This window comes from Thunnus maccoyii, chromosome 2 (genome assembly GCF_910596095.1).
Source record: "Thunnus maccoyii chromosome 2, fThuMac1.1, whole genome shotgun sequence".
Lineage (NCBI taxonomy): Eukaryota > Metazoa > Chordata > Actinopteri > Scombriformes > Scombridae > Thunnus > Thunnus maccoyii.
In genome coordinates, this window is record NC_056534.1 from 21,177,337 (window position 1) to 21,194,257 (window position 16,921).

General features: G+C 37.9%; 1 protein-coding gene across 1 annotated transcript; it reads left to right on the top strand.

The window, feature by feature from the left end:
- The first annotated feature begins 7,602 nt into the window (after positions 1-7,602).
- Positions 7,603-16,377, top strand: zgc:165520 (uncharacterized protein LOC571872 homolog). The gene is made up of 10 exons (XM_042392784.1): positions 7,603-7,951; positions 9,655-9,729; positions 9,828-9,927; positions 10,044-10,118; positions 10,635-10,705; positions 11,344-11,452; positions 12,389-12,462; positions 12,863-12,997; positions 13,589-13,699; positions 14,390-16,377. Exons 1-10 carry the CDS (start codon positions 7,922-7,924, stop codon positions 14,465-14,467), a joined length of 858 nt encoding a protein of 285 aa, XP_042248718.1. The 5' UTR covers positions 7,603-7,921; the 3' UTR covers positions 14,468-16,377.
- The last annotated feature ends 544 nt before the right edge of the window (positions 16,378-16,921 follow it).

The following is a 16,921-nucleotide window of genomic DNA, read 5'->3' on the forward strand; positions in this document are numbered from 1 at the left end:
CACTTATATAAGCCTGGTATCTGGCATCTGACATTCTTAATGAGTTGATGGGATTCAGCTGGCATTACAGTTGATAGTTTGTGAGCACATCTAATTAAATTCAGCAACTGAATTGCTGATTAACAGTAAATAGATGAAATGACAATAGTCATCAAAGTGACAGAGTGAATGGCTTAGCAAGTCAAGGCTAAGGTCAATTCTTTCATTACAGTCAATGGGCAAGTAGCCTATCAGTGTGGCAAACAATGACAAGTGACTCAATAACAATGTAAAAACAAGTAGAGATGTACACGGTGTCATGAAGGCGGGGGTGGGGGTTACTATTTGTGTCAGGGTGAATATAACAGTCATGACAAACACTGGCCACTTTATGCAGCTTCCAGCTGTGACACCATCATCAGAAACAGCCGTCGCTTCAGAGGAGAGGATGTCTCATGTCTCTTAAAACAAATTTCCTTGTTTCCTTTCTCCTCGCTTGTTTGCTTGCATTTCTCCATGGACCCACGGTGAGAGGACAACAACACAAGGGAGGAGTGAGAAGTGAGGGAAACATGGATGCAATTTATTTGAGATTTGGGATGTACCACATGAGACCAGACTGGTTGACTGACACTCCCTGATGGCTTACTCCTGCAGGAAGTGGCCAATTGAACCACTGCAGGCAGAAAGGGAGGGGTCGTAACAGCTGTATATCTTTGGAGTAGATGATCCATTTATTCAAAGTTGACATACACATGCTCACCTTAACATGGGTAGATTCCCTGTGCCAGTTCTTCTTCATTCCTGGTGTCAAGCGTTCCAGCATTTTTCTAGTTTTTAGTGTTCCTTGTTTTCTAGATATCTGCTCATGTTTTGACCTTGTATTTGCCTAGCCGTTTTCTGGATTGTTGCCTGACTGACTGCCTTCATGTGTACCAATCCCTGTTTCTGAGTAAAGACATTTGATCTCGCAACTGAACTGTCTCCAGAGTCATGCACTTGAGTCCTCCATCTCCGTGTCCCCAACACTTCTACCTCCACTCTGCCCATCGAGAGGTTTAAGCACAGCACCAGAGCCAGAGAACTGCAGCAATCTGGCTCTGGTGCATGTTATTAGTTCCTTATGTTTGTGGTCAAAACTAGAAAAATCAGATTCCAGTGGCTCTAATTGGCCACACTAACAGACTTGTGAGGACACTGTAAGATTTTAAGGCTCTATTCACATAGATAACAAATTCTGCCCCTGACAGGCACAGAAACAACCATGGCTGGGTTTTGGATGGTGACTTTGTAGTAAAATACTTAAGCCAGAAGTTTTAACAGTCACCTGATGAAAATGAGAAAACTAAATTCTGTGTGGACTATTCTCTGTGAGGTTTTGTGAATTTAATGCTGATCAAGTTTCAGTTTAAAGACTAAAATACTTAAGGCAGTGAACCTAGCGTGACTCTTTGGTCAGAGCATCCAGTGTGCACTAGGTTCACACTACATATGTAGCATTCAAGTACCACATGCAAGTCACAATTGGATAGTTCACACCAAAAGCGTATTCTCCACACCAGCCAGCAGCTCTCCTGCTTCATCCAGCTTCAAGCCTTCTTCCAGCTTTATCTGTTCATTGTAGAACAGTGTAGAAACAATGCTGACAGCTCACTGAACTTTTCCATATCAGGGATGAACTCTGTGTCTTCCATTTTCTTTATTTCTCCTCATTTCACAGACTCCCTCATATCAAAGTAGTCACATTTTTTGTTTGTTTTCCCAGCAAGAGTTGTGACTTGTGATAAGGCAATAATTTGGAAAGCCTATGGGACCTAGATCTACCTCTCTCTCTCTTTAAATAATGACAGGGCTAAATAACTTAAGTAGCCTATAAATAAACAAACCTCAACATGTATCCTAGTATACTTTTGTGACAATTCTGTAACAGGCCCAGTTTTCAAAAGGCAAGTGATAATTCAAAACTGGATAGATCATCATCCTACAGTGTGTTGCATTTCAAATTTGCATCAGTGCAGATGGATTAATCAACAACAACAGTGAAGACCCTGTAAATTGAGCATTTAATATATTTGTGCTTCTATGGTGATATAATGGAGGTATAACCATCTGTAGTGTGTTTCTATGAAATAATGATGTTTTCCTGTGAATTGCGCTCCCCTACCAGGAGGCCCTTGAAATGTTTTTCAGGAAACCAAGGAAAATCATGTGCAATAACAACAACTGTGCAATGTGCCATTGAACCATTGGCTTTGTAAAAGGGAATAGTTCATGTAAATAGTTATGAGTGTTGTACTGTTTATTGTGTATGTGGATCCCCATTAGTTGTTACCAGGGCAACAGCTACTCTTCCTGGGGTCCAGTGTGTGCATGTGCCTGCCTGTGCTGTAAATAGTGCATATGTAATTGTAAATATTTTTATTTATGTGTTGTAAATAAATATTGTTAATATTTATGTTGTAAATAAATATTGTTAATATTTATTTACCTAATTTATGTGCACTTGTTTCATTTCAGCTCAGTGTAGAAATATACACCGATACGAACAACTGCTTTACTGCGCACGTCTATGATGACACTGTTGACATGTCTGCCCTGTGACAACACTGGTGTTTTTAGGGGGCCTGCTACCACCCATGAAAAAAATCCTAGAGGAAACACTGGTCTGTGTTTTCTCAGTGGGGAGAGAGTTGTAGACTGTCAGCCTGCAGTGTTTTCATGCTCATATTTCTATTGTAAACTACAGTACATCTAGCTGGGATTTTCAAGCAGTTGCTAATTAGTGGTTGATTTTGTTATAGTGATTCTGTGTGTTTTATCAGAGGGTAGAAGTTTAAAGATTGTGTCTGAGTGTGTGACAAGCCCTACTGTGAGCTGCACTTAAGTCCATCTCACTCCTTACTGAACTCTGATCCATTTTAGCATAATATGCGTGGGTCATTTGCCATGATGTATCTGCATTTGTACAATCTGATTTTTCTTGTGAATGCATTTTAGTCTAACAGGGCATTGTGTAGCCTGTGTGTCATTGAGAGATAGAGAGAGGGGCTTTGAGTCAATCTTCATCTCTCTGATTCTAAAACATGTCTTCAGACTGTACTTGGCATCTTTGTTCAGGTCGTTGTCAAACTTGCAGTATTTTTTGATTGCAGATATCAATCCTCAGTACTCACAATTTTTCTCTCTGAAATGTTGTGCTGTGGAAGTTGCCTCAAAATGAAAATTCTCAAGTGATCTAAAGTACAAGTACCTCAAAACTTACTTAATCACAGTATTTGCACACTGTGCTTCCAAATATAGCTAATGATTAGCTGCAGTCCCAATACCAACAGCCCAGGGCAGCAAGTGCAAACTAGGACAATGTTAACAACTTCAGATTTATAGTAGCTATCGTTCTGTTGTGACAACAGATTTATGTTCACATCAAAAAGAGATAATGGCATATCATAGACACATGACATGACACTTGTTTCCTATGTATTTTCTTAGTGGACAGACATAAAGTAGCCTTCCACAAAGCTTATACTCTGATATAGGTACAGATCAGTACTGAATACTAAAGAGACTGAACACTAAACATTCACAGATGTAAAAGTTTATGTTAATATCAAAAAGTATTACTGCATGTATCAAATACATGACTTATCTTTCCTATATGCATGGCATACAAACAATAGCCTAAAGTCTACAGCATTCTTTAAGCTCATTACTCATTATACAGCACAGGGGAAAAGAAAAACATCTGACAGGTACTAACCAGACTTCTGTAAACAACTTCTGTATAGACTCATTCACAAATCACACAATATCAACAGGTGACTGAACAACCAATACATTAAGTGTAAGTGGAGCCATTCATGGACAGCTTCAGTGTTCGGGCAAACAACCTACAGCACATTATATGATCTGTTTGTTGCATTCTTGTTAAGAAAATAAATGCACACCACAGCCACAGAGAAACATTTAACCATCAGAGAAGAAACTAGCGACCAGAGACAGAGAGAAGGTGTATCTGACTCACGTTATCTGAAAGTCTTCTTTCTTTCATGGAGGTGAATTATGTCATATTTAATGTCCCACTGCATTTGTTGTTGTGTCGGCTATGTTGTTTGTTTGTCAGCAGAACTTGCTGCTAGCTAACCAGTCTGATATTGTTAGCAACACTGACAAACAAGCTAATTCTCTGAGGTGTTTCATTTTAATTAAGTTATTAACTTTCTGTTGCTGTGAGGACAGAGTGACTGACTTCATGGTTCACTTCAGAGTTTCTTTTCCAACGACCTCCATTCACACTCTCGCAGTGACAGCTTCTGTCTGTTTGACACTTAACTATTTTTTAATCAAAGGATGCAAAACACTTTTCATTCGGTTATATCATGTTTAACCACACTCACTGACTGACAATTAGCTGTTACAACCCAGTGGCGCTTTCACACACTGGAGGAAACTTAAAATACAAAGATTTGGCTGCGACAATAAGTGTCCACTATTTATTTGACAAAGAAATTTGTCAAATAGTGGAGATACACTCTGTATTTTAGGGGGCCACAGGACTATCCTAACCCTGACCCCTGCCTAGAACCACCAGCAGTCAACGAATGACAAATGACAAATGACAAAGGAATGAATGGTCTATCCCTTTTCAATACAATATCATAAATGGATTATGACAAGGTACAAATTAGTGGGTGCTGCATTCTGTAAAACATGTAGAATGAAATCAATTTAATACAAATCAATTAATAGGTTACGCACTGCACATTAGTGCTGACAAAAATATTAACTGGTTAATACAAGGTTGGCAGTTAGAGTGTATACTCTAAAATTTGCAATATATTTGCAGGCAGATGTCAAACAAAACTGTTAATCTCAAGGCCAATTAAACTCCATAAAGAGAAAGCAAAGTGTTTTTTTCCTTTCCTTTTCCTTGACAGTAATTCATTTTGTCACTCTTCCAGTATGAACACACTACACACTCAAGACCTGCATAGAATTAGAATGTAGTCCGGATTTGGGACACAGCTTATATCTCATGTTTGTGTGTTGCTCAATACTCACTGAATGTCTTTTGACCTCATTCACAAACTTTCTCTGAAACAAATTCACATGAGAGTTCACTTTGGACAGAGAGGGACACAGAGGGGTGGCAGGACAGAAACACTGAGAGTCAAACAGGACACATACACACATAGAAGATTTGTTGAAATGAAACTATGTACTTAGTCCCCTTCATCAGCAGGAAATCCTAGTTATCGATGAAAAAAAAAAAAAATCTAAACAATAGATACACAATATAAACAACTACAGCTGTGGAAATCAACCACCCCTTAACCCTGTGTCATAAAAATTATGTTAAAGTGGGCCTGAGGCGACTTTTTGAACCAAGCAGACTAGAGTTTTCATAGTTTTCATAGAGTTCAAAATAACTAAATTTAATCATTTAGATTCAGGATCTGCAGGCTTCCTTGGGAATTTGCCATTTATTGTGGTTTTGCTTAATAGTGTGTGGGGACGCTTATCGGTTGTTTACTGCAACTTTAATGCAGTGTAAGGATGAGACACTGAGATGTGGTGTGAAGAGAACCTGTGGTGAACTGGACAACTGTCTTGGTGAGTGACCAGAGTTAACGAATCACTACATGCAAGTAGCAGTGACTTTCTGTTTCAGTCGTTGTGACTGAAACAATACAAGCAAAAATTCAACCCATGGACCCAAAAGTGTGAAATCAGTGAGAAATTCAACTCATCACTCAAATATCAGTAACTCACATCTCTGAACTCCACCAGCTCCAGTTCTCCCAGCTCACTGACACAGTTGTAGGCTGATCCAGACTACAGGAGGATCTGGACCAGGAACATCTCTTCACTTTGGAACAGTGCTCTCATGGCAATCACCTGAAGACAGAAATCGTCACTAAGAGGATCTAACCATACAGTATGTGAAGAAGAATGAGTGTCTGCAGCTTTAAAACATCCATTTGAAAGTTTAAAACCAGAGGTGAGTGTCCACTGTTGCTTTGTCTATTAATTCCAATCACTCAACATCAGTTACTGTCTGGTTGTAAATGCCTAAAATAGATCACTTGCCTGTTTATCCAATAGTGTCTCATCTCACTATACCAGGGCTACGCAAGCCAGCTTCAGTTGATGGTACTTCACGATGCAACTGCCTTACAGACCATGGCTCAAAGGGTGGGGGGTGGGGTGTCTCAAGTGGAGAGTTTTGGAGGAAAGCTATAATCAGAAACCAATGAAACCTAATTTCCTTCATGTGACCATAGGCAGGGACACAGAAATTTAATTTAAGGAGAACAAAGGTGGAGTAATGAGGAAGAGGAGTAAGGGAGAAGAGATGAGGAAGGAAAGAGAGAGTTACCATATGGCTCTTCCCTAAACTTGCAAATGCAAAACAATACTAAGTTTCCCTTTTTCCAATAGATTTTATTGAGTTTGCCAGTATAATCAATCTCCCACTGCAGAAACTGTAATACTGAGGTTAACCAACCTTTTCCATGTCAAAGTGAACAGACACAGAGAAGAATCCCTGTCTGCTCCAAGAAGTCTGTTTAATGACACATTATGGCTATAAATATAATGATATATATAATGAAATAAAGTGGTCCTGTGTGAACATGGTGCTTTTACAAAAATATGATAATCCTATATCAATGCTGTAAAATTATGCTGTAATACAGCCGATCAGGATTCAACAATACACCCCGCTAGCACCCCTTAGAGGCCGTGAAGCTCCTTACATTCACCTGGTCCAAACATTGCCAACGATTTGCCACCGTTTCCCTAAAAGAGGTTAAAACAGAAAAAATTACGCATCTTCCGCCTGTTTTTGAATTTCTTTTTCACTTTGACTTTTTTTCTGCACTCCTGCACTCCTCCTCTGCACTCCTCCTCCTCCTCTGTTTGTTGTCCTGACACCAGTCCTGGCCTATAGCCTCACACAGTAGCTAAATGCCTGGCCAATACAGTGAAACGTCACTGAAAAGCAAATTCCGCCCAGTGTTGGATTAAGATTTTACTAGTATGTTTCTATTGATGTGGAAAAACATGTACCTGTATCTTCTGTTCATACGTGACAACGTGTTATGGATGATATGCTACGACCTGAACAAGTTAATTACAATCTGAATTTTAGGGGAAAAAAATATTATGAATGAGTCAAAATTAATCAAAATAGAATGTTTTAGTCCTTTAATGTTCAGCCTTTTTTTTTTTTTTTTTTTTTTTTTACAGTAAATGAGATTACTTAAATATTTGTTGATTACATCTTTTAATTGTGAAGATCTGACGGCATTTATATTGCACAACATAGTAAATGGAATATTTGGATTATTTAGCATGCTGGAAATGTTGTTATAGTCTACTGCACATAATTAACACACGTTTATTATTTTCCATATAGCTTCCTCATAAGTTTAAATTCAAATTCCAATAAATTATAATATATAATGCAATATTTATGTTGATTTTGTCGGTCATGCTCAATTTCTCTTTGTACGTTGTAGACTATGAGCTCATACCCAGCTAAAGGCTACGTGGGAGGGGTGAGGGGGGGAGGTTTATCCTGAACTACTGTCCTAATCCGTTCTTAGAGGATAGAGGCTTAGTGGGACCTCAGGTTGGGTTGACCACAAATACTGCCTTATAGAGGACACCCAAACAACCAACACTTTCTATTCATGTGCAATTTCGATATATTCATTATTTTAACTCAGCTACATGCCGGCGGCTTTTTCTCTGAGTTTGACAACTGTCCGGTCTCATCTCCTGGATTAATTGAAGGAGATAATCATTTCCTCTGGGCTAATTTGGAAGCCATTTTAATAGCTGTTATAGGCTAGATCATTGTTGTCAGAAACCTGTGAGCCCGTCTTTTTTGCTCATTTTATTTATTTATTTATTTTATTGGAACATTACATTTCTCAAGATGAAGGATCGATTGGCGCAGCTGAAGGAGGTGGGTAGAGTTTTATTGTCATATTTACCCTGTGGAGCACCTGTTGCTAGCACAGGCCCTAATGCACCGTCTATAGTCTGTCATCAATTTTTCATTTACCATCAGTAGGCTCCCGCGTCTGTGAGGGCTCTACTACAGATAACTTGTATCCAGTTACAATTTAATGTTCGTCATTCGACGTCTTTGCTATGTATATCATTAAACAGTTGCATATTTCAACAAATAGGCCTATGAACACTGCCTTCAAAACATTGTATTAAAGATTTGCCTCTATGCAAATATATAAAACATTAAAGTTTGTTCCATTAAATTTCATGAATATAAATAATTTACAAATATTTAAAAATAGGATGGTCCATATTCCTAAAGTCTACGGTATCCATAATGTTCAGAAAAAGCTTGTCGTGTTATTAACCTATAAATATCTCCATATAAGCAGTTAATAGTATGAAATCATTTGATTGATTAGTCTCATGCGAGAGAAGGCAGTTGCGCGTGCAAGGTATGCTGCATATTTATTTAACCTGCAGTTGGACTCCCGTGACAGTGGAACGCACGTGAACGTCACACACTGGTGGAAGAAGTATTCAGATCCTTAACTTAAGTAGAAGTACTAATACAGTAATGTAAAAATACTCCATTACAATTAAAGGTCCTGCATGAAAAATCCTACTACAATAAGTATTATGAGCTTGATGTAGATAAAGTAAAAGTAGTGGTTTGGTCCCTCTGACTGATATATTATCATATATGACATTAGATTAGTAATATACTTAATACTGAAGCATCAGTGTGTAAGCAGTAGGTTACTGTTGTAGCTGCTGGAAGTGGAACTAGTTTGAACTACTTTATATACAGTCAGCTAATTTAGTCCAGTGGTTCCCAACCTAGGGGTCGGGCCCCTCCAAAGGGTCAACAGATAAATCTGCCGTGAGATGATAGCCGGGAGAAGAAACAAGAAAAAACAAAGTTACGATACACAAATCTGTTTCACTTGATTTTTGGTGAAATATTGGATCATTTGAACATTTATTGAAATGAAACCATGTGAGAAGTTTAGAGGGAAAATCACTATTCTATCTATTAATATATAATATTCTATCACTATCGACTACACACTGCTTTTTGTAAAATGTCAAAAGCCAAAAAGGTTGGAAACCACTGGTTTTATCTTTAACATTGTGTTGTTTTTTAAAAGCTTGTTATATTATCCATTGAGTCAAATATTCATCTGAAAAGTAACTAAAGCTGTCAAATAAATGTAGTGGAGTAGAAAGTACAATATTTCCCTTTGAAATGTAGTGGAGTGGAAGTATAAAGTAGCATCACATAGAAATACTCAAGTAAAGTATAAGTACCTCAAAATTGTACTTAAGTACAGTACTTGAGTAAATGTACTTAGTTACTTTCCACTACTGACATCACATAGTAGCTGCAGATGAACTGGACCACTGTCACAGAAAACCGCAGCTATGTAGCTTTCTTTAATGCATAAATCATTTTGAATGGGCTGTAAACTGGGCTGCACAAATATATTGTAAATAGAATGTAACTTTAGGGCCCTTCAAAAAAAGTTGTAATTTGGAGTATACTAAATGTACTATAGATATTTTGCAGTACTTGTTCGTTTCTGTGGTGGAGGTTTGTTCAATACATCCTCAAGTTCAGTCTTGACCCCTTTTTAATGTTTGTATGTGTAACAGAAGAGTGATGGTGGAGGCGATGACATTGAGGTTCCTGTGGAGAACGAGGCTTTTATGGATGATTTCTTTGCCCAGGTATTCTGTTTCTGTGTCTGTCTGTTTCTCACACTTCGAAAAGAGAAAGAGAATTCATGTCTTGCTCAATGATCTGTTTATGTGTGTGTGTCTTTCAGATTGAGGATATTCGTAACAGCATCGACAAGATTGATGAGAGTGTCACAGAAATCAAAAAACTCTACTCCACCATCTTGTCCGCCCCCACATCTGAGCAGAGTAACTGTGTCTGACACACACACACACACTAACACAATATTCTCAAGCCTATTATCTGTTACTTTCCATTATTTCTGAGATGTGTAATCTACCTCTGCTCTCACTCTCTCTTTTAGAAACACAAGATGACCTTGAAGCCCTCACCAATGAGATCAAGAAGTCAGCAAACAATGCAAGAAACAAACTCAAGAGTCAGTATTTGCTCTTTCTACTTACTTTTTGGACTCACACTGCCTAACCACATCAGTGGAGTCAAAACAAATAGATGGAGGTATAATCATCCAGATGAACCTATAATTTATTATTGATTTTTCACATTGCATGTACTTTTGAAAACAGCTATTACCTAAAAGATTATAGCACAATATTCAAATCTCCCTCTGTCAGGATATTTCACAGACCCTTCTCTTTCTATTCTATTCTATTTTTTACCTTTAACAGAAAATAATTATACCATACCATACCACTAATTATAACATGATAAAGTGGGTATAAACAACGGAGGGGATGAAAAGTGATTTTTTTCTATTTCTTCTGCTGTTATGTTTCTGAAAATTTGAAGAATATCTGTGGCTAGTCTCCTGAATCAGTTTCAACGTAACAACAGAATCACAGATATTGTTCCCTGTCTTTTGTCTGTGTGGCTGTGCGTGTGTGTGTGTGTGTGTGTGTGTGTGTGTGTGTGTGTGTGTGTGTGTGTGTGCTAGGTATTGAGCGCCAGCTTGAGTCAAACACAGATGAGAGGGCTTCAGCTGACCTCAGGATACGCAAGTCACAGGTCAGACAACACAAACAAAAGTTGACTTGATCCATCATCTTTATGGAACTGGAGCTACACATTCATTGGAGTTTACACATTCTGAAAACTGTGATTTTCTGTTGATTTTATTTCATCTCTCATGATTTTCAATGCATCTTCAAATTCTAACACAAACCACAGAAAATACAAAGGTTGAATTGTAGGATCAGAAGAAGGGAAACAACTGGAGAAAACTTTTGATTTACTGTGAAACTGGGTTTCTGTTGTGTGCACTATGTTCACTTTCTTATACTGTACAGTCTTCACCTATTACATATATCATGTTATGTACTATGTGTCATATTAAATGGATAGCAAACTGTAAGCTCTGACGGTGTATTAGGCTACATTTTCCTGCACTGTGGCTTTTCAGCACCATGGACAGCTAATGTATGAAGTTCTTATCAGCACTGCTTGCTTACACATAAGTACAAATTATTTTTTAATTATGATTGGAGAGTTTTAGTGTATCATGATGGTTTAAATGTTGTTGCACCTTACACCTTGACATAAATAAACATTTGGAGGGAACACTCAATACTTTTTTAATGGTTTGAAATACCAAAACACAACATTATCCTTAGTTAACAGATCATCAGCATTTTTATTCTCCCCAGCATGCTATCCTGGCTAAGAAGTTTGTAGAGGTCATGACAAAATACAATGAGGCTCAAGTTGACTTCAGAGATAAGAGCAAAGGACGGATCGCCCGACAGCTGGAGATCAGTGAGTTGTAGTTGCTTATTACATGGCATAATCAGATGAAAGGATTGTTTTTGAACTTTAAACTTGTTATGGCCAGTGGAAGTATTTCTTCTGATGTCCAGTCATGCAGAGTAATGGGTTTTAACCAATGTGTCCATGGTGTTATGAACCATTTGAGACATAAATGATCACTTTTCACATTATTTAGTTGCTAAAATACTTTGAATGTGATGGGCAGTCTGGTGGGTCTTCTTATTACTCATTGTCAATCATAACAATGTTGTGTCAACCTGTAACAGGGCACGGACAAGAGCGACGTAGTAGATAGAGCAATTTGTTGATCGACAGAACATTAATTTGCTACTATTTTGATAATTGATTAAATGTCGAAAAGGTTGTTGACAAACCACTCTCTACAGGTCATAGTGAAGAAAAGTGCCTTCACCACTTTGGACACTTTGTGTAGCTGTTTGGCATGATATTCTAACATGTAGTAGTCAGGTTTAACCTAATTTTTTTCATGTGTTCTAAACACTTTTGATAATTTTGTTATAGTCAAGTGTGAGACACATGCCAGGCTGTGATACCGCTTTTGCCATGTTAATGCAGAGATCTGGCTGTTTTAACCATATCTCAGTGTTTTTAAAATGGTACAGTACTGGTACCCATATGGGTCAACTTATGCCTTTTCATAACATAAAAAGTAAGTATGACTACTTACTCAGTGTGAGGACATAGGTTACCTCACAGACAGTATGATAACCTGGAGTTTTCATTTTTAAGTTTTGTACCTTAACAAACAACTCTGCTTGGAACACAGCAGTGTTATCCCTGCTTTTCAGATGTCAGGGAACAGACATTGTTTCTTTGTCAGTCTGTCTTTACATGCTATATTTAAGCTGCCCTGTCAGTTGTAAACAGATACACCTATATAACTGTGTTTTCTGATGATCGTAGCGGGGAAAGCAACGACTGATGATGAGCTGGAAGAGATGCTGGAGGGAGGCAACTCAGCTGTCTTTACTGCTGGGGTAAGACTGACTGTATGGATCTGTATATATGCACAAAGGCAGGACACAATAAAACAGCACCTCTACAAAATAATGCAATTATTCATTATTTGCACTTGCATTGCAATAAAAAAACACTGTGGTAACGCTTTTGTTAGGAATATGTCACAGATTCAGCTGTAGTGCTATGCTGGATTGTGTTACACTGGAAAGTGTACATTCACTTTCCTATTTACACAGCTGCAGAAACTGCATGTCATCATGTCATCAGTCAACAGTTGTAAATTGTTCTCTTATGATCTGCTGATCAGATCTTTTTTTTTTTTTTTTTACCATATTCTTATTCTTCCACGAACCTCATATTGTCTCTCTTTCATCTGTTTTCTTCCTTCTTTTCACTTTACACCTGCACCCTCTCCAGATTATGGACTCAAAGATCAACCAGCAGGCCCTGAATGAAATTGAGGCTCGTCACAAAGACATCATGAGGTTGGAGAGCAGCATTAAAGAGCTCCACGACATGTTTGTTGATATTGCCATGCTGGTTGAGAACCAGGTAAACACACACACACACGTGTGACAAACCAGTGGGAATTTAAACAAATTTATGATTTAGAAAGACAACTCTACAGTAAAATGAGGACTTATTAATGGAGCTGCATTAATATTATACAGCATTCCAATTTTGACACAAGAATATGTTGGAATGTGTGTTGGATTAATGGTGGTTGCTCTTTTTTGGGGGGCATTTTTATGCCATTATTAGACAGCGACAGTAGAGAGATGACAGGAAACACAGAGAGAGAGAGATGCAACTAAGGTCTACAAAGGACATCTTATGCACTATGTTCTTTGTTTATTCAAATGAAGTTGGGAATCCTATACTAGATATACACTGATAAACAGCAAAGTGTGGTGTTTGATTTTTAGCTATTGATAGCAGTCATTTTACCTAGCCCTCGGATTGTTTATCATTTAATGATATCAGATCCACTTAGTAAACTAAGATAAACAGTCAACAGTTAAAAGTTAAAGTAATATATGTCAAATGTAGGCGTGCCACTTGTTATCATCCTCCTTAGCTAAGAATAATATCTATCTGTCCATCTACTCTTCTGTCATTATTCCATTTTGTCCTGCCCTTCAGGGTGGCATGATTGACAGGATTGAAAGCAACATGGACCAGTCGGTGGGCTTTGTAGAGAGAGCGGTGGCAGACACCAAGAAAGCAGCCAAATACCAGCAGGAGGCACGCAGGGTAAGTTTGGACTGGTTCAACAGTGGCATACATGTAATGACTTGTTGAGATGCTTTTAACATTCCCATTTCCAAATATAGTATAGTATAATAGTGTATATGTGATATGGTAATGTCTAACCAAACATAACAATATCAACCACAAGCTCATGATCAAGTGAGGAGTTGCTTCCACCCATGATACTGTAGGTTAATTGTTAAATCTGCAGAATGATTTTTGCGCAGGAGCCCAAATCAAAATGTATTATTTTTTTTACAATCAATATCCCTATACTGGTCTACAGATATCTCTTTATGGCAGAATTCAGCCCATCACCCACTATGTGATATCTCACATCAGTTGCATGTTTAAACCCAACTGATTGTCATGAGTGACAAAGTTGACTTTGTCACTCATGACAGTAAGAGAATAAAGAATGTTGATTTGGCTCTGGGTAAATCTTTGCTCAAGCTTGGTCTGGGGAGTCAGCTCAACTTTTATCACTCTTGACTACAAGTCTTGAGTTGTAGTGAAATTAAAAAGGCATCATCTGGTGCTTCACCAAGACTTCTCTTTAAGCAGAGCTTTTAAATGTTCAAGGCTTTTGTGTGCCACACCAACATACAGTACCTTCTTTGTTATGGCTTCAAAATGATAATTTAATATCCATTTTCTTTCTGTCTCTGCATCCTTTTTCCTCCTGTTCTCAAGAAACAAATGATGATCTTCTGCTGCTGTGTGATTTTGGCCCTCGTCCTTGGTTCATTTGTCTACAGCTTCATCAAATAAACACCCTGAATGAGGCCACACACCAGCTGAGTGCACACATTACAGGATGAGGCAGAGCAGAACTTTTCTAAGATAGTCACAAATTAGAGCTCAGGCTCAGTTCACTGTCGTCTCACTTCATTGAAAATAGAAATAGAAGCTGCAAGTATTGGCATGAATTAATTCTGTTATTCCTCAATAGGTTAAGACAACTGTCTGTTTTTAAAATTTGAATTCAGTTTCAATCCAGTTTCTGGATCTGAATCCAATAGAACCAGGGCTGTAGTGGAGGCTAAATGCATGTAAACACCTTTTACCCACCTCTTAAATTCTGAAATGGCATTTACGCAGACTGTCCATCACTTTACAGCTGTTAGCTCAGACTGGCCTCCTACTGCAGTTTCTGTTGTAGCTACTAGGAGTGCTTGTTTTGTTTTCTGTTTGAACGCTGAGACACTGAAACAGCTGTTAACACGGAGCGACCAACAAACCACCACTCACCTATTCTACGCGGGTGTTTAAAACAAACAAACCCTCCATGCTGAAGCTATCAGGCAGACTGGAGCCGCTTTCATTAGCAAACAAATAAATCAGAGTTTAGAGGATCATAACTGACATGTGCGGCATTAAATAATAATGTCAGACAAAAGAACAAAGTAAGAAAAAAAAAGTAGCAAGCAAAAGCTCTTCAGCTCTCTTTCAAGTCCTTTAAATTTACATTAGTGTTGTTCAATATGACAGATAGTTTCAGTTTACTGATTCATCATTCACCTGATTCATCTATAAGTCAAATTGTTGTCTTGATTTGGCTTAAGTTTAAGCAAATGAATTCCAAACATTGATCTACATTCAAGACCATATAGAGGGTGTGAAAATCAAGGTTTATCCATCTATCCATCTGGCCTCGCAGCTGTGATAGAGTAGCTGAGGTATGGAACCTTTAAGTACTTTGGAGTTTACATACCCAAAAAATATGCCCTCCTTGTATATTAAGGTTTAGTCAAGCTTTATTTACCACTACAGCCCTGAAAAAAAACCCACCTTTTCCTCAAATGTATTATAGCATTTTGACTGGCATAATATCAGTATTTGATTAGCTGTTGTATTCTCTTACTATTGTTCCAAAGACAGTTTGCAAGCAGTAGACACATCCAAGAAATAATTGCAAATGTATAATTGATGCATAATAAATGAAGTTCAGTGGTTTTGAATGACATGACAGTGTACTGACCTCAGACAGATCTCCCTGCAACATGACTGCATCACCACCACACTGCCCACCATGATGCATGTCTATAAAGTCAGTATCATAAATATTGCAACAGTTATTGCTATTCTTTTGTACAATTGTTAGCTATTTTTGTTTTGATGTGGAAACCACACCACTGTGCCAGTACTTATGCTATCGACTGCATTTAATGATACAATTCATATCATGTTGTGAAGAGGCACCTGCTATGACTCCATAGTAGGTCTGTAATCAAATCACTTTTCAATTTAATGAGGGAAGGAAGTGTCTTTCCTAGAAAATCACATTGGAGTTTTGACGTTGAACTGATTAAAAGATGATTGACAATAGATACTGTATGACCTAGGAATAGAAGTCAATTCTGAAAGTATTAGATTAGAACTAGAAATAAACACAGTGCTAATTTGATTCTGTTGACACTGCCTTGTGGGTGTTTTACTGCTCTAGGTCTTTGTTGTTTGTGTATTTATTAAATTATTAAATTTATTAAAGATTGCTTCCATTTTTAATATGCATATGTGTTCCCCCCTCTTTCTTAAAAGGACCACAACTCTGTTTCCAAAGAAGTCATTCTTGTTTCATGCCATGGTTTGACTGTTGGTTGATCTTTCTATCCTCTTTGCTCTAGATCCACAAATGCAGTCAGCTACACTGCAAGTGTACACTGATACTGCACTGCAACTCCTGTAGTTTCAGCCTACTTCTAGCGCATATTTGGATTTTATCTTTTGCATGCACCAAATTAAGCCTTCATGAAACTAAAATTGCCCTCAGGCTTGTCCATATAGATCAGCAACAGAAAATATCATGTTGCTTCAATTCAATATTTTAATCTTACTGTACCTGGTGAAGGCTTTGGTGTTTCTTATATTGATCCATGCACCTGCTAAGAATTCCCTGTGAATGTCATGTATGTCTACCACTTTCCTCACTGGCTCATGCTGCCTTTATGTGCTCCGTGAAAATTTGTTCTCACATCCAACATTTGAAACAAAATCCGAATTAAACACCAAAATTGATGCCAGACTCTTCCATTTAGGAACTGAGCAAACAACTACTTTGTACTGACAAAATTAAATGGATAACATGAACATGACATCTAGGTAATGGGACTTTCCACTTTTAATCTAGGTTGTTCATTTAACCTATATGTTTTTGAATTGAAAGCAGGATTCCCTACATGACAGCAGGGGGAACCCATTTTCTCAGATGGGGTTCTAGACGGC